The sequence below is a fragment of the Alosa alosa genome, chromosome 22 (genome assembly GCF_017589495.1).
Source record: "Alosa alosa isolate M-15738 ecotype Scorff River chromosome 22, AALO_Geno_1.1, whole genome shotgun sequence".
NCBI classification, from domain to species: domain Eukaryota; kingdom Metazoa; phylum Chordata; class Actinopteri; order Clupeiformes; family Clupeidae; genus Alosa; species Alosa alosa.
The window spans coordinates 11,576,682-11,603,747 of record NC_063210.1 but is presented as its reverse complement, the minus strand read 5'-3'; the positions used below and the strand labels follow the sequence as shown (position 1 = coordinate 11,603,747).

Sequence of the window (27,066 nt, the reverse complement as noted above, 5' to 3'; positions counted from 1 at the left end):
GGAGTATAATTATTAATTAATATTAATTATTATATTTTATATTATATTTGAATAGCAAATTATATATCTATACTATACGCATATACAGTATACATACACTGGTTAATTGATCGATTGATGGATGTGTGTGGATTTGTGTGCGTGTGCGTGTGTGTGGGCGTGGGAGACATAGATAATAAACGTTAAGATAATCTCTCTCTTCCTCTGTACCCCCTCCTTCCTCATAACCTTCTCAACAGGTCGGTCATCTCCCTCCTCTGAGCGCAGCGCCGACCCCCACCCCTGCGGTTGTGACTACCCCACCTCGCAGTTATGGGTCACCTTGTCATCCCCTCTCTTGACGTCCGCCGTGGGGGAGAAAGTTACTCTCAGTGCAGACTGAGATCAGGTTTACCCTGTCAGCTGATTAACGTCGCTGTGGGGAAAGAAACTGATCCCAAGTCTGCTAGACTGGATACTTTCTCCGCCTGCAGCATGTGTTACTGTGACCTTTTTTGAGAGCAAATAACTTCTTTGCACAACTGCAAAGAAGTTATTTGTAGGGATTGTCAATTGATCAATACGAATAAGAAAAAAGATGTTTTTAGCAAAGACTGTTATTTAATTGGTTTATATGTCTGTTTTTAGGCCAGTTGGTTGAAAACTCATTTTTTTCTTCATTTTGTTTTTGTCTTGTGTTAGATGCTGTAAATTGCATAGGTTACCCAAAGACACAATGGTACCAAACCAGTTCTCATGTCTCAAGTCTTGGGGGTTTAAATGTAAACCAATTTATACCTTAACATGGAATGTGTTGTGTCAGAAAGCCACTGTTAGTTGTGTGCAACTGGCGACCCTTAAAACAACAGTTAGCAATCAGTTGCACACAGATATGCTGTCTCATGCTACGTGCCTATTTGTCTTAAACGCGATTTCACCACTCTTGCACTCTCAGGTCAAAGGTGAAGGCAATTGGCTCACCCACTGCTGGTCCTTTTCTAAAGTAATATTTTCAAAGACAGACTTCTTTACACATTGTAATTAGAGCACATCGTCTGGTGAACAGTCTAGCTGGTGATACACACCAATACAAACGATTCACATACATTAGAATTGTTAAAGTAACCTTTACCTTCTCAAATGATACAAGGCTGCCATTCAGTAATGCAAATACTTTAATTTACACTGCATGTCATGTAATACTGATTCAGTCAGTGAAGTCAATACATCATGCCAGTTATCTTACCCACTACTATATGAAAATATGTTTTTTCCCTTTCTTTTTTGGATTTTATTTTCCACCGATTAAATGACACAAATACATGGACAATGGGCAGTGTTATGTATTATTTATCTTACCAGAGTATTCCGGCGATTTTTCACATAGATCTCTTTTTCTTAAGATACTGTCGGTACAAAAGATCCTGAAAACAATCGGTTCTACCTCGAATTTGCTGCAGCCAACAGCTAAAGCTCCCAGGCAGCCACAGTGCTACAGTCTGGGGGCATGAACATGGGTGCTCATGAACTTGCCACCACCAACCACAAAAAGGAAGCAACACATTCTTCACCAGACAGGCATGGTGAGTGAAAGGCGCTTAATGCATATGAAGACAATCTGGTAAAAGTTTATTTTATTATTGCTTATATTCTTCGCATTTAACCTACCGAGACCAACATTTTAAAAAAAAAATGCTCTTTCCTTTTTCTTACTGAAATCCATCAGCTCTTATTAAGATATTACTGAATTCTGACCCGTTTCTCCTAAACCTTTTTTAAGAGAGATAAGGAGAAAAAAAATGGTAAAAGAATACAAATGTTTTTTCGATGTTCATGTTCAATTGACAGAGGAGGGATCTTATAGTGAAGGTTCAATATGTCTTAGCAGCCTGTTCACTTAAGGTAGACTTTTAAAGGATTTATAAAGACATTGACGATAAACATGCACTCTTTGTGGTTTTAACACACTAAACTATAACTATAGTTATCAATTTATGACAACCTTATTCTCTGCATGTCAAACCAACAGAGACTCATTTAAACATATTTGTGTCACTGAGACCAGTATACATCACAAGCAATTAGAACAAATTTGCAATGCAATCCAATACTGGAATATATTGAACATTGATAGCTCTGTGAAAGGTGCAAAAGGTGTTCAAATTGACATGTGAAAACCAAAGTGGCAGTAGATGTGTTTTTGCTTAGCTAATACTAGCTGTTGTGGGTGTAGGAAGCTTGTTTGGTGTGATTTTATCACTACCCTCAGGACTGGCTATTTTGTTGCTTTTGCCAGCAGGGAGACCGGTCTGCAGGTCCATCCTCTGTTACATCTATTGTTGTCACACCATCATCAGCTGTCATCGGTTCTAAGCAGTCAAGTAGTCAAGTCACTATGCAAGTAGTCAAGTCACTATGCCTCGAGTCCGAGTCCAGGTTCGATTCCCCAGTGTTCAAGTCCGAGTCAAGTCCAAGTCATTAAAAAAAAATTCCAAGTCAAGTCTGAGTCGAGTCCACTACTCATTTGAGTCAAGTCCGAGTCGAGTCCCTATTGATCAAGTCGAGTCCACGTCCAGCACTAAAGTAAGCATAGCCTACAGTACATGTCGTTCCATTTTTTCCCATTGCAGATGAAATCCTTAAAAGCAAAACGGACAATCTTCTGTCTCCATGCAGGGGTGCCATCACTTGTGTGAAAGTACTATTGCCAAATTTCTTGCCAAACCCAATGTGTATTTATTATATCGGAGAGAATACCATACCATAGCCATACCATTATGGAGTGAGGATTGTCTCAAAATGATTTAAATATATACAAAAGGATGTATATACATATACATACATTTATAAATATCCAAATACAAAATACAAATATAAAAATGTGACATACAAATAAATAAACTAATTTATTTAAATAAACGTGTCTTTGTAAATATATTTTCGAGATTTGAAAATAAATATGCTTGACTTTGTATGTGGAATCTGCATTTGTGAATCTCCTTTTTGCTTTTATGTCGATGACATAATTTTGAGACATTCCTACTGCACACCAGAGAATGTCTAATAGCCAGAACGATTTATTATCGGTTTCGATGTGTAGTCCCGTTTTTTATTTCATAGACTGTATAAATAAGTCCATTTAGCAATATTGTCTGTCAGATAGCGATCTCAGCTGAGCTCACGTTATGTTAACCTAGAAGCTATGTTAACATCTGTAACTTAAGATCTGCAACATCTGTAAAACAGCGAACAGAACACAGCCTGTCACTTGAGTTGCAAGACACAATAACTTTAGGGAAAACTACATTTTATTTTAAGGGGGCCCTAAATCGGATTTTAAGGGAAATCTTAATTTAATGTGTTTTGTGCAGGCACCAACAAAGCTGAACAGGCACCAACTGTTTAGCTAGCTGTTTACGTTAGCAGCTGTATGCTGACTAAATGGACTTATTTATACAGTCTATGACATTAAAAACGGCACTACACATCGAAACCGATAATAAATCGTTCTGGCTAGTTGTTATTACTTACCTATCCATTTAATCCAGTGTCTTCCATGTCGTTAATCCTCCTAGTCATAGACCACTTGACTGAACTGAACTAGGGAAAACAGCGTCGGAAAGATTCAGTCAAAGATCCGCTTTAACCCTCTCTGATTCAGTTGCTATCAGTTGATAACAGACATGTTGTGCAACACTGCCATCTGCTGGTTGTTCAGTGGAGGGTGTCTTCACATTCAAATCTAGTGGTATTTATTTGTGGATCTTGGTGTGCAGTAGGAACATAGACTGTATATATATATATACAGTCTATGAGTAGGAATGTCTCAAAATTACGTCATCGACATAAAAGCAAAAAGGAGATTCACAAATGCAGATTCCACATACAAAGTCAAGCATATTTATTTTCAAATCTCGAAAATATATTATTTGTATGTCACATTTTTATATTTGTATTTTGTATTTGGATATTTATAAATGTATGTATATGTATATATATATATATATATATATATATATATATATATATATATATATATATATATATATATATATATATATATCCTTTTATATATATTTAAATAATTTTGAGACAATCCTCACTCCATATTTTGTCAGAAGTAGTGTGGATCATAAAAGGGCCTCCCCCGGGCATTTTTTTTTTTTTTTTTAAATTCTGGCTGTTGAATAGCCTACACAATTTTAGCACAGTTTGGGAGGGACAGAAACAGAACAGGGCCCATCTTGGTAGCTTCTTTCTGACTCCTGTGACGTGAACACTGGCTACCTGCAACTGCATAATGTTATCACTTCACTGACACTATGGAGACATAGGCCTATTTCACGTCAACAATGGAGATGAAAACTAGCTTTCGGTTAACGGAGATGCAGATCATCTGCCTAATTAATTTATTTGCGCAACAGGCCACATTCTACGTTCATTTCAGCGAGATGAGTTAAATAAATGTTTTTTTAAGCTGCCATCGCCATACTATTTGCTACGATATTCATCTGTTAGAAATAAAACAATTTGCTATTTCCTTTTTTTTCGTGCAGTGTTAGGCTAGGCTATCAAATCGCTCGTTTGAACAGTAACAGTAGGCTTATCCACGTGGTTTTAAATATAGTTGTTTCTGGCCTACCCACAAGAGGTTCAGTTTGTCAGTTTCACTTGCGCAGACACGTAGGCTTACATTGACACTCTACATGGACACTCTACTAGGCAATTTAATGTTATGTCTATATTTTATGACACCAAAATTAAGAAGTATGCAATTTTGATCGGGAAAACTTTTAGTTTATTTTTCTTTCGATCCGACAGAAGCACGGCAGGGCACGACCCAAATGAAAATGAATGAATGGAACCTCGCTTCTCGCGTCAGTCAGGAAAAACACTGTTCACCAAGTCACGATGATCAGCTATCCAGCAGCAGTGTGTGATGTTTAGCCTAGGCTGAGTGTAATCTTAGGTAATGTCATGTCATTTATGAGAACTAATATTGCCTGGCAATAGGCCTGCTACATTGAAATGGCGGCGGCCATGTCTCCAGGCATTTTGGTGTTAACGTTAGTTTGCTTTGCATGTGAACATGACGTGATTTGCGATGTAGGCTATGACACGAAGCAGTAGCCTAACATTCCCCTGAACTAAAATTAGCATTACAAATCATTTGGACATTAAAATTATAGCCTAATGACATACTACAATTATAGCCTTAATACAGTATATTGCAAAAAAAAGTCGAGTCATCGCGAGTGCGAATGCACGAGTCTGAGTCCAAGTTCGAGTCAATCAGTGCTCAAGTCCAAGTCAAGTCACGAGTCTCTAAATGTAGCTAATGACTCGGACTCGAGTACTACAACACTGGTTCTAAGTTTGTCTTAAGTGTCAAGTGTAAACTTTAACAGGAACAAGGAAGATGAGCATAAATTTGTATGGACATTATCACACAGCATTATAAAAAAGCAAGATATAGGTTGCCAGTAAGAATGGGCAAACAAAGGTGTTGCTCTGAAGAAGATTTAATACTTTCCGTGAGCCTCGTTCTCGGGTAGAATCATGAAAGTAGGAACATTCAATTGTGAACTTTCTATACCAGCTTACAAGTGGTATCAGTCTTCTCAAGGCCCCTTGAAGGTTGAAGAGAATGTCTGTGCTGGTGTCAGCTGTACATTTTGGTTTCATGGCCCCTATTGATCCCCTATTCTCCTGTGTTTTCACTTCATCAGAGGGCCGCCTGTATCTTTTCAGTCACACAGTGTTGTCTTCCCCTCCACCTTTATCTCTCTCCTCACTTACTAGCTACATCAGTGGTTGGTCAGAACTTCATCAAGAATAGGTCATTGTGATTCCATTATAGTGTCATGGCATTTGGATTCTATTTGTTTGGGCCTTCGGTGTGCTCAAGATCATTAAAAAAAAAGGTAGGTTTATGTCTTTCTCTGAAGATTGATTCACTTTTTGGGAGGGGAATATGGTAGGAAAGACTAAGATTATTAAGTACTTCAGTGTCAATTCTTCAATTCCCAGTAAAATAGGAGGTTTGTGTGTTTCTAAGATATAGATACACAAACATTGATCCTTTTCTTGCTCTTTCTCTCTATCCCCAGATGAACTTGTCAGTCATTCTCTTGGTTGTGAATGTGGTTGTCCTTGTTGGAGCTTCAGATGGTGAGGAGTGTTAAGTCATTGTAATCCCCTAACGCATTTATTCTCTAATTCCTTAAAATATGTAAACAATCTAAAGGTCTCTTTGTAATATTATATGCTTCTGTCATAGCTTCCAGATATCTTATATGCTAACATTGCCATACGTTTTATCAAATGGATGTATATTGGGTGGTACTGTAGATTCAAGTCAATTACACTTAGGCTAATTAAAGTAGATTAAAGTTAATGCACTTAAATACATTTTCAGTGGAGATTTTCATTGAAGTTTTCTTTCGGTCTAGAACTAGGCTTAATCCATATGGTGATGCTATATATGGAGTAGACTGCTTGTCGCATGACAGTTTCGTGGCTATCTCCACAATCCCATTTTGTTTATTCCGAGTTCATACGAGAGCATTTGTCAGTGAATTCTGTATGTATAGCCTACTCTCTACAAAATTAAGTTATTTTCTCTATTTCTCCCAGATTGGTGTTATACAAGATGTGGTATGTTGACTTTGAAACATTTTGTACAGTTGCCATGATTCTCTAAAATTCAAGTCTATTTTCACTAGTTTTACTCTCTGACCGAAATCTATATGCTGACTCCTTTTACAATATTTTTAAAGCATGGTTCCCATTCACTTAAGTCAGTTATTTTAATACTGCTTCTTTTTAAATTAGACTTATCATGTTAATGGTTGATTATTAATTAAGAATAGGATAACATTAATTAACAGTTCCTGAATGTAACAAAATCATGACTTGCAATAAAGCATCTTTATTTCACACATGTCTGGGCTAATGACAGTGATTAATTGTTATTAATGTGCACCTAGTTTGGTAGAGAAGGTGACTTCGATGTGAGTTTGTCTCTGATTCCCTCCGTTGTTTTACTTGTATAGAGAATACTCCCTCTCACTGGGCCGATTATTATCCCAACTGCAATGGGGACAGGCAGTCCCCAATCAACATCAACACTGAACACGTCAAGGGCAGAAACGACCTGAAGGAATTCAACCTGGTCAATTTTACTAATAAGCAAACCATGAAACTACTCATCAATAATGGACACTCAGGTAAACAATGTACACTTCAGATAAACTCACAGAAATGGCTGCAGGTAAGGGCAGTCCGCGTGTGCGCTAAATTTGCTCTGACATATGACACAAGTGTGCATGCAGGGACGGACTGGGACTAAAAAGAGCCCCTGGACTTTCTTCCAAATAGGCCCTAATTACCATTCGCGCGCTGGCACACACAGTCTAACATGATACATTCTCACAATATGATTGTGCCAGTGAAGGTATCACATTCAAAATAGTGAGTCAGATTTGACAAAGATGATCATTATTGATTAATTATTATGCCTTGTACCTTCATTCATATAAGTAGCCTAAACCAACAGGTACATCATATCATTATGGTAAATGGGGATCTATCAATAAATGGCCTTGAGTATCTGTTCATCTTTTTAAGACTAACAGACATTGCACATATACAAAGTCTACAACTTGATCAGGTTGGTGCACAGTGTATCATCAAGATGTGTATGGACGGGTTAGACCTATTGCAAATAATATGGTAGTTGTGGTAGCAAGCTAGACAAGTATACTGTACAATGCGACTCATTCTTTGTCGTTCAATAATGAGGCAACAACCTGTCTGTTTTGCGCAAGGCCAACAAATAAAACTGAAGCGCCATTACCAACAAACGTGCAAATGTGTATGTGAGAGGCAGGGACGACGTTGGAACCAATTTCTGTTAGTGAAACGGATGATGTGTATCATCTATCGCGCACATGTCGATTTCATGTCGATTTAAGATTTTTTTGTGTAGGCTAGGTTGAAAATGTATAGGCACAGTTTAATTTGACTTGACCTTTCACCCCAAGACCTTCAGTAGCCTATACCAGAGCCAGTTTACGGAGAGCCGGATCACTCCCTATTAACTCCATAGTACCTGCAATCTGCTGCAGTTCCGCTAGGGGCGATCACGAATAAGTGCAAAAACAATGGGGGTCTATGGAGTTAAGTGCCAAGCTTGTTCTGACATCAGGGACTTAGGGCCACACACACAGGAGAGGCTTCATATAGACTCTGCCTTCATTAAAGGCATAAAAGCCAAAACGGCAAAACAATTAAATGACAAAATCAGCAAGCACGGAAAATGTAAAAGCCATATCAAATGCATCGAAATTTTACAAAAAAGACAAGAGACCGCAATTGAGAAGGCAACTGAGAACAGTGCAGCTCTGTGGCGGAAACATCATGAGCATAGTTTAAAAACCACAGAGAACTGCATTCGCACAGCGTATATGATCTGCTACACTGACCTGTCATTCAAAATGCAGCCTCACCTGGTCGAACTGCAACAACTCAACGGTGTTGACCTCGGTAACATGCTGCATTCTGACAAGGCATGTCGGAATATGCTGATGTTTATTGCAGAGAAAATGTCAGTGCTTCTGGTGGACTTCCTTAAAAACTCACCCGACAAGTTCAGCATTCTCATTGATGAGAGCACAACAGTTTCAAATAAAACCTGTCTGATAATTTACATTAGAATTCCATTTGAAGGGGAGTGTTGCAATTTTTTCTTCCAACTTGCTGAGTTGCAGTCGTGCACTGGATCGGCGATCTGTGACACTCTGCTTCAGTGCCTTGAGAAGCAGGGTATCTCAAAAGACATGTTGCGCTTGGGTTGGGTTCGCAACGGATGGGGCCGCCGCTATGTTGGGCCGATACAAGGGGGTCGCCACACTCCTACGCGAGGAGATTAACCCCAACCTGATTGTCATTCACTGCATGAATCACAAACTAGAACTTGCCGTCCATGACACTGTCAAACAAATTACAGATGCAAGTCATTTCCAGATGTTCACTGACTCCCTGTACGCCTTCTTCTCTCAAAGTCCAAAGAACATGCAAGAGTTAAAGCTTGTCGCTTCCAATTTGGAGATGCAAGCTCGCAGGATAGGAAGGGTGTTTGACGTGCGCTGGCTATCCTCGTCGTGCACATCTGTGACTGCTCTTTGGGAAAGCTATCCAGCCCTGGTCAAACTCTTCGCGGCACTGGCCGAAGACACATCACGATCAACCAAAGACAGGGCCAAATGTAAGCAGGGATGGATTACTGCACGGGCCTACCGGGCCCAGGGGCCCAAGGGGTCAGGGGGCCCTGAAGCCCAAACCTTTGCATGGAATCATTGCCTCAATATCAACAAATCAGGATGTAGGCTATGAATCTGATTGAATTTAGTATTGGCCATCCCCAAAATGCACCAGAATACAGGAAATCACATCAAACAAATTAAACATTTTCTGGGGGAGGACCCCTAAACCCCCCCTCCCACATATACAACAATAAGTGGGGGGCCCTTAATACATCTGGGCCCAGGGGCCCGAAATTTCATAATCCGCCCATGAATGTAAGGGAATTCATGCTAAGATGACTCAGTGGCTTTTCGTGGTGGAGATGGCATTAGTGAAAGACGCGCTCGAAACGATGCAGGCCCTGTCCCTCTTTCTTCAGAGACGAGATGCCACAGCTGTCACCGCCAATACTGAGGTGGGCGTTGCTGTGCGGACACTGAGGTCCATGAGAAAGGCCGATGGAGTGAACATACGATGTCTGAAGGAGGAATTGGGCAGCAAGCAAACATTTAAGGGGGTTAATGTGTCTCAGCCGAGTGACGGAGAACAACGAAAGGCAGAGACCTTTCGTGAGCGTTTTTTCATCTCCTTGGCCGATAACATTCAGAGCAGGCTCGATGACAACGGCATTTTTTCTGCGGCGGCTGCGCTGAACCCCTCAAATTGGCCCTCCGATGAAGATGAACGGTTGCTCTATGGGGATGACAAACTTCTGACCATTCATAAAAGCCTTGCTATAGCCGACACAAATATGCCCACACTCCTCAAAGAATTTCATGAACTGAAAATGCACTGGTGGTGTCGCAGGGAAGACTTTGAAAAAAGTGCTCACCACTGTCTCCACGCTCCCTGTGTCAACTGCTGAGTGCGAACGTGGCTTTAGTGCGATGAACCACATCCTCACGGAGGAAAGAAACAGAATGCACGTCTCCACTTTGAATGGCCTACTGTTCATTGGTGTTAATAGTCCAGAGGTGGCATCATTTCCTGCGCACAAATTTGCAGAATTGTGGATAAAAGAGCGCCGAAATGCTGCAGACAATGCCCCGACAGGAAAACCGAAAAAGCCACCACAAATTCTTCACCAGAGCCGACTGTTTACTTAGTCTAGTTTTCCAGACCTGTTCCTGAGTGTTGACAGCACGTTGTGCTATTTAGTGAATTATTTTGAGTGTTTGATTTAAGTTAATTGGAGGGTCTTTTCATGGAGAGCACTGATGCTGTTCTATGGTGCTTTCTGCCTGTTAGTTGTGCACGCATGTTTTCGTGACGTTGAATAGAAATCCATATATGGGTTATTAAAAGTTTTGCCATGTTGTGGACTAATCCACGGACCCGAAAAAGGGCCTTTCTACCCTTTGCGTTTTTCTCGTTTTATGCAGGATAAGTCCAATGTTCTTGTCTATGAATAATAAAAAAAAACATCACCCCCTCTGTTTTTTTGTCAAATCGCACCCTGGTTGTTGCCCACAACACACTAGCTTTCTGCTAATGAATGACGTCATTGACGCATTTGAAAGGCTTTTTAGAACAAATAAGTGACTCAAAAAATATAATACTCAGCGGTGTGTATTTTCTCTGCCCCCTCTTTTGCATGCAACATTCAAATTTCTGGGCAAAAAATTATATCCCGAGAAAAGTGGATTTGAGGGGTACAGCTCCATAGACCTCCATTCATTCTGCACTTATTCGTGAGCGCCCTCATGTGGAACCAGAACTGGAACTGCAACCAGTTCAGAAACCGGAAGTTTCCCGAGAGTGGCGGTTCTCCCCTTATTAGACATTCTCTGCCTATACCCAATCAGTGAGTAATAATATACCAGGTTTGATGTGTATCTTTCCACCGGCATGGGAGATATTGGGTATATCCAAATGTGCTAGCATAAGATTTTGGGCAGTAATCGTTGCATGGTTCATTCGAAGCTCTGCATTTTTTCTCTGTAAGGATTGGTGTTGTAGGCACCTGCAATTAATCTACATAAAATGATTCAAATGATACCAATATGCTTTTGCTCTATTTACTGCCACATTTAACCCTTTTTCGGGTAATTCGTTTAGACTAGAAGGTTGGCATGCAAAAAGGCATGTGTGGCGTGAGGTAATGAGACATTTGTCATCAAGAGTTGGCATTGGTGACACTTTACTCTCAATGGGTGACGCTCGTGGACAAGTATTATGGTGACACTGTACCCTTTTCATTGGCCTCCTATCGTGAAAACGCGATGGTGGAAATGTTGCTAGTTTTCTTTTTCAAATGACAATGATAATTGATAGCATAGACATGGGTGAAACATTTATTTGGAGAGCTAGACACTGATTAGGCTACTTGTAGGGCTGCAGCTATCGATTCTTTTTGTAATCGATTAATCTAGCACTTTATCGATCGATTAATCAGATTTTATTTTTTTTGCATTATTATTAAACAACCAAAACAAATAATGCATAACGAAAATGACATGGCTGTAAAATGATCAAGCAATTGGCACAGAGGTATTTATTCTAACTCCAACATTTGGCTCCAAAACTAAGCCCATTTATTGCAATTTACCCATTTAGTGTTTATTAAGTTAAGTACCAGTGCCAACAATTAATTAATGTTCAAAATGCTCTCTGTAAAATTGCAACCTCTTGTGCATGACTTGGCAAACTGGGCAAATAAAGCTGTCCAATTTACTGTATTTGTAGCGATGTCGTGATATAACCTTTAGGGCTAGGCTATCTATCAATCTATCTAGCCTATCTATCTACGCCTAGCCCTAGCCTACTTTATTGACGCTTGGTGAAACAGCATGTAGTGGATGTTTTCGGTTCAGATGCTTGTTCTTTTCCTTTTTGAGTATGTAATGATCCCAAAACTTTACTTGAAAACTTTAGACATTCTCTGCCATTTATGGTCATCTTGCCTCCGCAATCGCGCCAGCTAATTCAGAACGTATCACGATTCACGCACTAGTGGTGTGCTTCCTGAACAACGGTCCGTGTGGAACAATCAGATCCCTGCGCGTATAGTGCGCATCATAGGAATTTAACGAGGCTTTGAGGCAGGGTTTTTGCCTCGAGTAATTTTTGTAATCGAGTTATTCGAGTAACTCGATGAATCGGTTCAGCCCTAGCTACTTGACTGATGAAGCATATTCAGATAGGCCTATGGCAGTTGGATTCACGGCCGTTCTGGACTTTTCCATAACGTCCAGATTGCCAGACCACCCTTGACTGTTTAAATATCAGAGGGGAGCGCTCCTTGTGTCCTTGTCAGGTGTAAGAGTACACTATTCTCTGTCATATAAAAATACAAACAACAACAAGCAAACCAAACAAGCAAACAAACTTCATTGCCATGTCTGAAGCCAACTCCCCTCTGTCTTTCTGCCTGGTATAGTGAAGTGTAAGCTGGAGGCCGGTGTGGTGGAGGTCAGTGGCGGAGGTCTCCCTCACGAGTACTCCACAATTCAATTTCACTTCCACTGGGGACGGGAGGACCTCGAGCACTTTCCTGGGTCGGAGCACTCCATCGATGGCCACAGATACCCCATGGAGGTCAGAGAGGAGGCTTACATTTCAATTATTATAGTGTGTGTGTGAGTGTATGAGGTAGAAGAGGTATGCCAAATATTGGCGTGTTTGACTTTCTGTTCTTTGACTTTTCATGCGCACGCATGTATGTGTGTGTTTGTGTCTTCTCAGATGCATATTGTCAGTCTGAAGAAAGGCTATAACGCAACTCAGGCCAAAGCAGATCCGGAGGGCCTCTCAGTGCTGGGATTCTTTATTGATGTAAGTTGTAGTAACATATTAGTACCACATGGGGTCAGTGTTGCTAAAATATGCTTCAATTGCTTGTAGACAAAGTAGGTGAAAATTACACAGCACAGCATCTGTAGTGGCCGTTTGTTAACAAAATAACATTAAACTTAAATCAAACGACAACTTCTGGCACCCTGGGCAGGTAATGTACGCAGGCAAGAAATAAAATCAATTCCAGGCTGGATTCGGGTTTTTGGATGGTTTATTTAGTTCCAGCTGCAGCAAACAATACACGGCATCTCTCGCGCTGGTAAAAAACCATGTGCCCACCACCCAGGTGCATACAGGCCTCCTGCTACTTCCTACCTATATTCACCTTTACCTGTGCCCACTACTGCCCCCAGGTGTCTAAATATTTTAGTAAACTAACGGAAAAATAAAGACTACACATATAAATCAAAACAATTAACTAAACAAATAACGAGCAAAAGAATATCACCAAAATACATATTACTAATGTGAGCAAAATCATAATAAACAAATTAACTAAGAAATTAACCACTACTGAAAGCAAACTAATGTAGCTCCAACAGCATCAACTGCATCCATTGCACTATGACTTGCGTGCCATTGTTGACAAGACAACAGCAGCAAATGAAATAGGTGAAACGTGGTAGGCCTACTGGTGAATTCTCTGTCACTAAGGGCAATGAATGAAATTATTAGCCTATTTTGTGGTGGAAAAATTCAATGCTCAACTGTTTTGAAATATTTCATCTTATTCTGTACATAGAAAGAGAGCAAATGGGGATGACTCTGCTTTCCAAATCCTCTTTAAAAAGCCACCAAGAAGCCCAAGAAAGCTTAAGAAACTCCAACAGAGAAATATAACATTTTTTTCTTCATTGTGCAGGCCCCATTGAGGGTACAATCCCAGGGCCCATAACTATGAGATTTACTCTGACCATAGGTGATGGAAGGGGATGCGACAGGCATGCCTGAAGTCTGGAAGAATTTCTCCGACTTTGTGTCAGAAATACCAAACAAGGGTGAGCCATGGGCTTATGATATTGCTTTAATCTGTTGTTCAATCATCAACATAAAACATTCATTTCTTATGACCTAGTACGATAGTCATGTAATCTTGGTTGGTGAATGGTTTCCCTCCTATTTCCCATTTAGGTGATAACGCAAGTCTCTCCGCACTGAACATCTCCATTCATGACTTACTGCTGGACGTCGACCTGACCAAGTACTACCGTTACAATGGCTCACTGACCACGCCTGGATGTGATGAGGCTGTGGTTTGGACTGTTTTTCAACAGCCAATCCGCATCAGTGAAGATCTGGTAAGTCGCACTTCGGGGTAGGGGGTGGGGGGCATATGTGAAGCATATGCTAGATTTGATAAGGTACAATTTTATAATTGATTTCCCAAGTTACAGGTTCACATTTGTGAAGTGTATTTATGATTTTCTCTCTTGCTATATTGCTATACTTTTGAACATCAAAGCCCTGTATTTGTTCTTAACAATACACAAATTCGTGAGTAGCCAAAACCAATATCTTAGGCAAGCCATGCAAACAGTGTTTACATAGTGAGGCCTACCTGTTTCAGTTGGTAAGCAGTCAAAATGATAACAACGGTTGTATGCACCAATTATATCACAACGTTGATAAATATTTCTTTTACCAAATGAGTAAGCATGAATATTCCAAAGGAACTATCTATTTCATTAAGTCAGCTGGAGATATGATATCAGCGGCTGTATGCACAAAGTATGTCCTATCGTTGATAAATGTTTATTTTTCCAAGTGAGTAAACATGAATTTGCAGTTCCGTGCATGAAAAGACTGACAATATGCCCCTCCACTGCGGTGTTCAGCTAAGGTAAACTCTTAACTCTTCCAATCTAGTGTTTCATCAGCGCAGTGCTATCTATGCAACACATTGTTTTATCACATGCCACTGCCTGTGGTGTAGCGAGATTTCTAATTTGGATGTGAGGGAGTTTCTTGTTTTAGAGGAATTTCAACTGTCATGTAAGATTCACATAAAGTGACAGGTGGCTTTACTGAAGTGAAAGGTCATGTTACACAAGAGTCTGTATATGTGATACCTCCGTGAGTAAAATCTCTGCCAGTATTATATTCCTGGTCATGCCTTGCTAAATGACTACAGTATTGTGAGACTTCCTTTTAGAAACGTAATGGAGTTAAACTCAACCACCCATCAGTTAAATGGAAATTCATCACCAGGTCTACATACCATTGAGCCATTTCCTGAATCAGACTTTCTCAGTAGATGTAACACAATTGCTTGTCTCGTGTATACTCTAGAGTGAGGCCAGGATTTTGTGACGGCAAAAGTGTGTTTTTTTTCTGGTTCTTGTTCTTACTGTCTTAATTCAAATTAAATTCTTAAACCACCAACTTACAAAGGTATTTGGTTATATTGTAAAAAAAAAAAAAAAAAAACAACTAGTCATTGTCTTTGCTTCCTCCTAACATACCTCCAAGATACTCAATCTCAGTAAATGACTTGTGACTATAATTTTCCACATCTCTGTAGAGAAGAGACACTGCAGACACTACAGACATTCATCACATTCACATTAATTTGGGGTTAAAACCATTCGGAAGAGTTTGTGGTAGTTTCATTGAGAGAAGTTAATGATACAGATACAGACTCGCATACAGATATGGATCAAAGCTCTTTAACTTTAAACAAAATTAAAACAGAAACTCCTCTCACTCTCTCTCTCTCTGTAACCCCCACCCCACCTCACCTCACTCCCTCAGATCCTAAGATTCGCACAGCAGACAGGAGATTCTGACTTGTATCGCCCCCAGCAGTCACTCCATGAACGCAATGTTTACGCTTCAGCAACCCTGGGTGCCGCAACTTCAGATGAATCTGGTATGACTTTATTCCCTTTGCTGACCCTTAGCTGCCTCCCTCTCCCCCTGTGTGTGTGAGTGAAAACACCCTCTGGTGTTCCTGCACGCTCTATGGTGTTTTAAGCCCCCAACGTCGTCTTCCAGGCAGCGCTGCCACCGTCGACTTAAAGGCACCTAATCCTAACCCTAACCCTAATCTTAACCCATGCCTAACCCTAGCGCCTTCCAGGCAGCGCTGCCTTGAAGACAACGTTGGGGGCTTAAAACACCATGAAACTTCCTGCTCAGTGCTGGGCCTGCAAATGGGAAACAAACTGACTCAACTGACTGTGGCTATTCCAAACATCAACAAGACTGTTCATTTGTCTTGAATGACTACACATTGTGAATAGCAAATTAGCACAGCAGTTGCTGTCATCAAAAAAAAACTCTTTGAAAACTCTGTTTGGGTGTTTGTGTGTGGACAGGGGAAAACAGAATTTTTGGATTGTGACATCAATGGCTGTTTTAGGGTAGCCATGTGGATGGAAATATTTCACCAATATGAAGGAGGAAAAATCCAGTTTTAAAAAATAGCCGACTTTGTGTGGACATAGTGCTGAACAAATGGGAATATATTTCAAATGTTAAGTGTTCCTCCTGTGTAGCCTGCTGATCAGCTGGAGATATCTTACCCATACAAACCCTCTGGATGTGGAGGTGGGACTGGCCTCTCTTATACCACAGTGTGCATGATACACATGTACATGATATAGAATAGGCACCCATGCTCAGTTGCAGGGGGTCGGATCTCACTCATACTTACTTTCATAGATTCTAGTCAGTGTTTATTTTCTAGTTTTCTCTTAGTTTCCTGGTCATCTTGCTTTTTTCCCAGTGCTTAAGCTTGGCTTCCACACTAATTGTATTGTGATGTTGTCTTTATAATAATCATCCATGAGCAATTAATTCATCACAAACATCTTTTGTTTCACACCTGTGTCAAATATTCCATTTCAGGCCATGAATGGTGTCATCAGCTTCCACACTAATTGTATTGGGACGTTGTCTTTGTAATAATCATCCATGAGTAATTTATTCATCACAATATCTCGTGTTTCACACCCATGTCAAATATTCCATTTCAGGCCATGAATGGTGTTACAAGGAATGCGGTGAGTACCACAAAACCTCACTACAATACACTCTACACCCATTGTTCTTGTGAGCAAACGTCAGTTCATATTTATTTTTTTGAGCCTATATTCATGTAAAAAACATTTCCTTGCCTTTGTTCATTCATTTATTTTCATGATCATCTGTATGTGATTCTTCATATGATTGTGCATGACTTTTTGCGTACTGGGTCTTCCTACCAATATTCTGTCTGTCTGTCTGTCTGTCTGCCTGTCTGCCTGTCTGCCTGTCTGTAGATCATGGTCTTTCCCACTGGACTAACATCAGTGGAGCCTTCTGTAACGGGCAGAGCCAGTCTCCCATTAACATTAACTCCCACAATGCCACGTACAAACCCGAATTGGGTTCCTTCAGTTTCTCTGGCTTCTCTAATAAACACACAATGGACTATCTCATCAACAATGGTCACACTGGTATGTGCGTGCACGTGCACACACACACACACACACACACACACACACACACACACACGTCATGGAAGAGTTTCGCCACTATCTCTAACTAGACAAGACTTCTTACTAAACTTATTTAGGTTTCAAACAAGAGGGGTGGGGGGGGCTTCCTCCAAGACGGTCGATAATTAGGTAATTAGGAGCACCCCAACTTGCACACATACCTGTCAACACTCCCGTTTTCCCGGGTTTCTCCCGTATTTCAAGGTCATCTCCCAGCACCCTCCCGTTTTGTTATTTCTCCTGGAAAACTCCCGTAATTTGCATGCCCATCAAACTTTATTAAAATCATTGATACATTCAGGTTGAAATACACCCTACACATACACGATCACTTAATTTCAATTTCAACCGTTTTGTCATAGGCTAAAACCTGGCAACCCAAAACCCAAATAAGGAAGCGGGTGCCGACTGCGCAGCCTGGCTGAGTCTCGTCGTAAGCAAGCGGGCTAGTTGAATGGCCTACTCCAGAACTAGCTGTTGTGAAATTGTTGGGAATTTAATTGATTAACACATCACATAAACTGTTATTGAGTGTTGTTGATACACTGAACTTGTGCCCTCGGAACCAAATCTGACAGCTTTGGAGTTTTGGAAGTAGGCTGCAGGCAGACAGCTGGTGGATACATAACTGGCATGCGTAAGGTAATGGTAAGGTAAAAGCAACGACCGAAATGCAGTGTTGAAACACGTGTATGAAACGTATTAAAGATGCAAACACAGATCCGGTATAAACACTGACCATCCACCCCCTGAAAAAAAATCTCCCGTTTTTGGAAAGCTAAATGTTGACAGGTATGCTTGCACATGGCCAAATGGTGGCAGCCATGGGAGGTGTGCTTCCCCCATCCTTGCCCCTCTTAGTGAATACAATAGAAAATCACACCTGAGGATAAGCCAAATGGTCCCTAGAGAGACTCTAATGAATTATAATCATTCAAGGATAAACAAAGGATACTTGCCTAGAACAAAGACACAAGAAATACACTAGACTATAATGTTTATTCACAATTCTTTCAACACACACACACTACTGTATGTTTGATTGTGGATGTACAGTATATGAATTTGCATTAAATGTACACATAAATAATTAGCATGATATGAATGTAATTCACACACACATGCAAACTTACAGTATGCCATCATGCTGGAACTATTTCATTCTCAAACATATGGCGATTAAAAGTGTATATCTCTGTTTAGCCTCTATAGTTACGATCTAAAACTAGCCTTTCACACCACTATCTGAATGTGTATTCATTACATTAAAATCTATTCAGTATTTTTTTTCCTCAATCTCATGATTGTTTTGATATGACCATGTTCTTTTTTATTTCTGTTATCATTACACCATTCTTTCTCTCTCTCTCTCTCTCTCTCTCACCTTCCCCCTCTCTAGTAAAAGCTGTGCTAAAGGAAGGCATGGTTAGGGTAGGAGGAGGGGGTCTGCCTAACATGTACGACACCCTACAGTTTCACTTCCACTGGGGGAACAGCTCAGCGCATGACTTGGCTAGCTCCAACCACTCAGACAGCACGGAGTCCGATGGCAGTGATAGTTCGGACCAAGGTTCTGCTAGCAGTTCTGGGGGGTCAGAGCATGCACTAGACTCCGAGGTCTACCCAATGGAGGTCAGGGAGCACTACACTGGAGTTTGGATCACTAGTTTTTAAACTATTTGCCATGTGTTCCCATTGCTGTCATTGTGCAATTTAGTTTTTGCCAATAATGTCTCTTTACCATGTATTTCTTTATGATCACGCTGAATCAATATCATACACTACGTTTGTCAAACATTAAGCCCAAATGTCAGACCTCTCTTGCCTTCTCTGTCTGTTCCTATTAGATGCACATTGTGAGTAGGAATGAAAACCTATCAGCAGATGCCGCTCCAAGTGACACAACAGGTTTCGCAGTGCTGGGCTTTTTCATTCAGGTACCATTCCAGAACCCTGGGGACAAGGTTCTGATTCTGAGAGACTCACAGACAGTCACATTAGTGGTATAGGAAGTGTTTACTCTTGTGTAGACCTCTCACCCCCTCAAGAATGGATAAAAGCATCACCTTTAACTTTAAGTAATGGCCTTTTACTGGAAGGCTCTAAGAGAGATCGGTATATGAAAGATGGGTTTGACCATGGACAAGTCTGTCCCCTCCATGGTACTGTAGGTCAGGATGCTTTGCTATTTGTAGGTCAGATCGTATTCATGCTGGTCCCATTTTATTCTGAGCTACAGTGTACTGCCATAAGTTGAGTAATGTAATCAAGTATGTCTCTGTATGTGTCTAGAGTAATTATGTATTGCTGCTAGTAAACCTGACTGTCCGACCGTACACTGGAGTCATTATTGATCGTTATGATATGCGTAGTATGATATTACACCTGATTACATTCGGTAAAAGTGCTCTGAACAATTATTTGGGTATCCCTTAGTTCCCAAGTCTACCTAAGATAATGGAGAAATCTGTCAGGTCCTGCATTCCGTCATTTAATCATTCTGTCTCCTTCACAATCCTTTCAGGAAACTGATGATGAAGACAATCCAGCGATCTGGAAAAATTTTACAGACCACCTTGCAATGATCCAGAACAAAGGTGTGTGTGTGTGTGTGTCTGTCTGTGTGTGTGTGTGTGTGACTCTGTGTGTCTGTGCACAACCTTGTGCAATATCATTTAAATGTCAAAATATAGCTACAAGCAAGAGGAAGCTTCTTTGAGAAATGAGATTCAAATATCGAAACTACCTGAGCAAGGCAAGCTTCTAATCCAGAGCCTCTGTATCTTAAGAGAAGCAGGTTACCAAGTGAGCATACTACAGAGTGGACAATGTATTACTATGATTACTATGATGATTAAGTGAGCTATTGTATAGTCAGTGTAGGGTGTGGGTGTTTGCAGGATTGCAAACAACAAAGGGTTGCAACAATTAGCTGCCAGTATAATCATTTGTATTTCAATTAAGCCAGTGATTTGCATACTCACTTGACATTTGTAAGTGGATGTTTAATAGTGTGAGGATAGTTTTGACAAAGATGTATTGTATTGACTTAAATTGCAACAGTAGGATCACTAGTTGTGTAAGCCCGGATGTGCTCACCTGAACGTATGTATGACTATGTTGGCATGGATGGGTAATGTGTTCCTCATGAAGTGAGCCTGTGATTGTTCTCCCATGTCCCCACAGACAGCACCATTGAACTGCACCAGGACATATCTCTTAAGGCCCTCATTGGGGATGTGGATCTTACAAAGTACTACCGATACCAGGGTTCCCTCACCACTCCCACTTGCAACGAGGCTGTAATATGGACCGTATTCAAAGAGCCCATCAGAGTCAGTAAGAACCTGGTAAGGAGACCCCATTTTGTCTTGCTTTTCATGCTCTTCAACTTCATTTTTGGGATGATAGCTTTGGGCTGATAGTCTTGTAGCAGATAAACATTAAAGCACTTCCATTTTTAATATTAGCTCAGGAAAGCCTTATTTTGTAATCCACAGCTTTTAAAACCACTAGTGAGGCTTCTTAATTAGTTTTCGGTGTCCACCCAATGGAATCACTTCTGCTTCACCAGAAATTTGAATGACAAATTAGAGAGACGACACTCTTGGTGAGTTTCTCACCTTGTTGTTGCAGTCTTGGAATTTTTCTTTTATGCTATTGGGAAAAGCAGAGACCGTCCCTCGTAAACATCAAGTACAGATCAATGCAGATCAACGTCTTCAAGTGAATAAAAAAAAAACAAATGTCATCATCTGCCTAGTTATGATCAATCTTGTAATATCAGACTCCGTCAAGATTTTCTGAATAAAAAAGGAATGAATTGAAAACATTTCACATGGCCAGATCAGTCACACAGCCTCTTTATTGACGGGCTTCACCACGCTGCCACGCACCACACGCTCCCTCCTTCCTCATTCTCTGGCTCACTCTCTGCTCACATGTGGGGTGTCACGCTATCAGGTGACATGTCCTACTCCTACAGATAAGACATAACCTAGCTGTGACCCTGTTGGTGTTTTGTAACAGGATGTGGACATTGACATAGGGTAATTGCTTGCCAGAAAACTCCTTAGAATCAGTAATAATATATCTGGTGGCTGAAAAAAGACCTAACATAGAGATGTTTCGAATGGTTGGAATGGTTTTAAGGAGCAAGTAGTGCAGGTCTGTCAGGTTTACAGGTAGAATGGTTTTAAGGAGCAAGTAGTGCAGGTCTGTCAGTTTTACAGATTTGGACACTCCACACATGATCTTTCTTCCTTTATTCCACTTTCTTTTTGCTTTGTCTTTCTTACTGGGGTACAGGGTGTACTTTTGCCCCCCCCCCCCTGTCTCTAGCTACATGTGGGTATTGATCATACCTCTGATCTCACATGCTTACCAGCACTCGTTTGCGTCAACACGCAGGCAACACAGTATCGCCTCCATCAAATGAATGACTGACATTTTGAGTTCCAAGGGGGATTTACTACTGAGGGTACATTTGCAGACAAAGGAAGCACAGCTATGCATTAGCTTGAGACATTGCCCCTGCTGAGTGGGGTCACAGTCAAAGCTGTATTTTTTATTAGGTTCACCCTATAATTTGAAGAATGGCAGAGTGAGAGAGATTAGGCTGAGTGTCTGTGCAGAACAGGACAGGTGTGTGGAATATGTGGTCTGGAATGCACAGCCTCATGCGCGCGCGCGCACACACACACACACACACACACACACACACACACACACACACACACACACACACACACACACACACACACTTGAATCCTCACACACATGCACATGCACGCACTTGTATTCACCAGCACATGTACTGTAGACACATGTGTGTCCACCCGTACAAACACACACAGGCACACACACACACACACACACGGGGGCAGGACTGGGACACTCTTAATAGAGTGGGGGGCTACTTCAAACATGTTTTTCAGCCACTCATCTAAAATCTACAGTAGTCTGTACCCATCTTCTCATGCATATCTCATACCATGCTCTTAAACTCACACAGTAACCAGCATGGCCTCAAAACGTTACCGGCCAACTGGGAATTCTCCCGATTCTCCCAGATTACCACTCCTCTACTGCAGACCCACAGCATCAGGAGACAAATATAATCTGCATCTCATCATTTACATCTCTCTCTCTCTCTCTCTTTTTGTCTCTGTCTCTCTGTCTCTCTCAGATAAAGAAGTTTTCCAAAATGACTGGGTTGAATAACGTATTCCGGCCTGTACAGCCACTAAATGGCCGACACGTGTACACAACCGTGACCGAGGATCACTCCTCTTCTCCCCCCTCATGCCTCTTCTCCCTCCTTCTGGTCCTGTCGTCCCTCTTTGCTACTCTGTGGATGAACCAGATACAGTAGACAAAAGATATACAAATGCAATCATTCTATCATATTTCATTGCACCATATCACACAGCATCCATCATTCCAAATCAGTGCTGCTAAACGCTGATTTTAAAATAAATAAATTTTTAAATAGATAAACCTTAAATAAATTGTGGAGTAGTGGAGTAAAATGTATCATATGTCTGGCATGAATAATACAGTGTAAGGCCAAAATCACTTCTTCAGGTTTTAGAGTATATATTTTGAATGTTTATTTATTAATGTTTTGTAAATGGAAGTGGGAACAGGATTGTAAACTGATCATATTGATTAATATGCAGTTTGTAGAACATTAATATTGTAAAGGGCAGTTCACACCAAGAAGGATAACGATAACATAAGTATCGCTCTAGCTAACATGAATGACAACGTCCATACGTAAACTATAGCGATAACAACATGACAAAGATACCGTTGGGGTCATAGTTATCATTCTTGGTGTGACCGGCCCTTAAATGAGGAAAGAAGTAAACAAATGTATTCTTCACTGATATCAATAAATTATGGTACTATCTTGAAGGATCTTGTAATAAGATGATGTATGATCAACAATAAATATTGAGACATTATTTTTTTCTGTTGTTTTTTGCAGTTGTTCTGTCTGCCTCTCTACATCTCCTATCACACCAGCAATCACACATGTAATTAATGCTTCACTGGCTTTTGGTACATTTCTAACTGCATTTAAACTGGCTCGGGTAACTCCTGCTTAAGAAGTCTTCCCTTGCTCCCACCCAGGTGGAGAACTTTCTCCCGGTCTCACTCCTCCCATGCTACTCTATAAAAGATGTAGAAAAGGTGGCTTCCGAACAAATCACAGAATTTCTCTCATGGAATGACCTCCTTGATCCTAATCAGTCTGGCCTCAAAAGTGGCCACTCCACTGAAATGGCTCGGTTGTCTGTGACAGAAGCCTTAACATCTGCCAGAGCAGTAGCTCAGTCATCAGTTCTCATCCTGCTTGACCTATCAGCTGCTTTTGACACAGTCAACCACCGCACCCTGCTATCCATCCATACTCCCAAACATGGGCATTACAGGCAAAGCACACTCCTGGTCTGAATCCTACCTCACTTGGGGATCGTTTAATGTGTCATGACTAGGATATATGTACGCATCTCACTGCCTCGCCACAAGCGTGCCCAAAGGCTTGGTGCTGGGGGCCCTTGTCTTAGTGTTGTTGGGGCGAATCATCAACTCACATGGCTTCTGATATCACTGCTATGCATACCCAACTCTATTTTTATTGCCTGATTTCTTAGTCACTTAGGTGTCATGATTGACGACTAATTTACCTTTTCTGACCAGGTTGCCTCTGTCACCGGGTCCCGGTCGTGTCACTTCGTACTATTCAATATAAGGACAATCAGACCGTACCCAACCCAACACATATCCCCAATCACACACATACGCCACATCAGATCATCACACACTCTGTCAAGGGTCAATGAGAATTAAAGAATATTTATGCCATGTAAACTTACTCATTTCTTGTTTCTTTTGATTGTGTTTGTTTGCATTGGCCAGCTTTCAACAAACTTTCGCAGTCTCAAGAGAATGAGGTGAGCATAGTTGCACGCCCATTGGAGCAACATGAAGGAAAACACAACCACAGGTAACAATGCGGAATTACATTTCTATGAAGTTGCCAACTTGTACAAACAATCTGTATTTGCATTCTCAGTTAGTGAGTGAACTTATCAAGAGTTTGCTCTTTAGTGAGATCCTGTAATGACATTAGTACTACATGGTGGTGCACTAAGCAACAGTGCTCTTTTCTTTCATCTGTATCTCTAAGAATAGAATGGGGTCACCTATTGCCATTTATAGTCTCTATGGGATTTTATATACCTAAATATTATTTAACCATATTATGATTGAATTATGATGAAGAAATCAGCAAAGATTGACCCATGTTGTAAGACAGCACCGCACATAAGCCTGAGGTTTATGGTCATGTACTCTGATCAATTAAGTAATTTCTAAAATTAGTCAAATGGGTGTGAACCATATGGAACTCAATATCCCTAACCCTAATCCTAACCCCTAACCCTAACTTGTTTATGACATGTTCATGGGGTCGCGACTTAATGAACATGGGAAATTGTGTTGTGGAAGCAAGACCAGTTAAGAACCATTGCTCTAAGTCACTTGATATGACTTAGAAACACAACTGAGCCCTAAACACCATGTCGTGTGAAGCTGTGTATCAAAGTAGATCAATGTAGAATGCAAATATGAGTACTTTAGACCATTATTTGCCAAAGTATGCGCAATGTGTTTTGTAAAATGGCCTAATAATGAAACTCCCCATAGGACTTTTGGCTATCCAAAATGCATACTGAAAATCAAAGGCTTACTACATGTGAACCCCTTTGTGTAGAAGCATAATCTTGATCTCAAATGAAAAGTAACACTGAAGTTTCATTTGGATTGTATGTCAGGGGCTCTGATATGGAATGACCACACTAAATATGGAATAATTACATTTCTATTTCAATTCAATTGGTGTGAATAAGATGGACTATACATCTACACAAGTTATATTGGATGAAACAACATGGATTTGTATTGGTTCATTTTGAATTGAGACATAGGAAGATAAATTTGATCATGTAAAAACACTACACATCTTTCAAATGGTGTATAATATGACCATGCTACATAACAATATGATTTATAAAAATGATATCGTACACCCAGCGCAAGGTGGTGCAAAGTGCAATGCAAGGCTTATTCAGGAGTGTGGCATAAGGTGTAGTCTGGCGCACTCTTACACCATTAAAAAATCATTACGCCACTGACCAAACCTATAGCAAAATAAAGACCTATAGACCTATAGCAGTCTATAAAGAAAGGCGCATGTAAGACGCACTATCACAAGAAGTAAGCAGCCAAAAGCAGCCCCAAAAGGCTTTCACCACTCTTGCACTCTCAGGTCAAAGGTGAAGGCAATTGGCTCACCCACTGGTGGTCCTTTTCTAAAGTAATATTTTCAAAGACAGACTTCTTCACACATTGTAATTAAAGGACATAGTCTGGTGAACAGTCTAGCTGGTGATACACACCAATACAAACAATTCACATACATTAGAATTGTTAAAGTAACCTTTACCTTCTCAAATGATACAAGGCTGCCATTCAGTAATGCAAATACTTTAATTTACACTGCATGTCATGTAATACTGATTCAGTCAGTGAAGTCAATACATCATGCCAGTTATCTTACCCACTACTATATGAAAATATGTTTTTTCCCTTTCTTTTTTGGATTTTATTTTCAACCGATTAAATGACACAATTACATGGACAATGGGCAGTGTTATGTATTATTTATCTTACCAGAGTATTCCGGCGATTTTTCACATAGATCTCTTTTTCTTAAGATACTGTCGGTACAAAAGATCCTGAAAACAAACGGTTCTACCTCGAGTTGCTGCAGCCAACAGCTAAAGCTCCCATTGCAGCCACAGTCCTACAGTCTGGGGGCATGAACATGGGTGCTCATGAACTTGCCACCACCAACCACAAAGGAAGTAACACATTCTTCACCAGACAGGCATGGTGAGTGAAAGGCGCTTAATGCATATGAAGACAATCTGGTAAAAGTTTATTTTATTATTGCTTATATTCTTCGCATTTAACCTACCGAGACCAACATTTAAAAAAAATGCTCTTTCCTTTTTCTTACTGAAATCCATCAGCTCTTATTAAGATATTACTGAATTCTGACCCGTTTCTGACCCGTGTTGATCCACGTCGAGTCCGAGTCGAGTCCCTATTGATCAAGTCGAGTCCAAGTCCTGCACTAAAGTAAGCATAGCCTACATGTCGTTCCATTTTTTTTTCCATTGCAGATGAAATCCTAAAAGCAAAATGGACAGTCTCCATGCAGGGGTGCCATCACTTGTGTGAAAGTAGTATTGCCAAATTTATTGCCAAACCCAATGTGTTGTTATGTTTTTGATATATCAGAGAGAATACCATACCATAGCCTATAGGCCTACTCATAATAAATGAGCAATCCACATCCCAATCACACAGGCCATTAAGTCACATTATGCTGTTACTGACTGCTGACAATCGTACTCTGTAGGCAGTGTTG

The 27,066-nt window shown here is 40.6% G+C and overlaps 2 protein-coding genes across 5 annotated transcripts in view; both read left to right on the top strand.

The window, feature by feature from the left end:
* Nucleotides 1-1,370: 1,370 nt before the first annotated feature.
* Nucleotides 1,371-24,563, top strand: LOC125287272 (carbonic anhydrase-like). Of its 4 annotated transcripts, none has more exons than XM_048232853.1 (16): nt 1,371-1,562; nt 6,090-6,150; nt 6,616-6,636; nt 7,035-7,208; nt 12,665-12,822; nt 12,970-13,059; nt 14,000-14,078; nt 14,212-14,378; nt 15,832-15,949; nt 17,058-17,084; nt 17,343-17,519; nt 18,961-19,193; nt 19,409-19,498; nt 20,086-20,158; nt 20,748-20,911; nt 22,750-23,530. In XM_048232853.1, the coding sequence occupies exons 1-16, from the start codon at nt 1,503-1,505 to the stop codon at nt 22,933-22,935; spliced, it is 1,878 nt and encodes a 625-aa protein (XP_048088810.1). In that variant the 5' UTR covers nt 1,371-1,502; the 3' UTR covers nt 22,936-23,530. The 4 variants fall into 4 exon arrangements, with proteins under 4 accessions (XP_048088810.1, XP_048088814.1, XP_048088809.1 ...); XM_048232857.1 differs by lacking the exons at nt 1,371-1,562; nt 22,750-23,530 and adding exons at nt 5,814-5,903; nt 24,489-24,563; XM_048232852.1 differs by lacking the exon at nt 1,371-1,562 and adding an exon at nt 5,814-5,903.
* Nucleotides 24,497-27,066, top strand: part of LOC125287274 (carbonic anhydrase 4-like) — a 39,194-nt gene continuing 36,624 nt past the window's right edge. Inside the window, exon 1 of the mRNA XM_048232860.1 lies at nt 24,497-24,576. Coding sequence (XP_048088817.1) covers nt 24,555-24,576 — 22 coding nt within the window. The 5' untranslated portion in view covers nt 24,497-24,554. The remainder of the gene's footprint in view (nt 24,577-27,066) is intronic.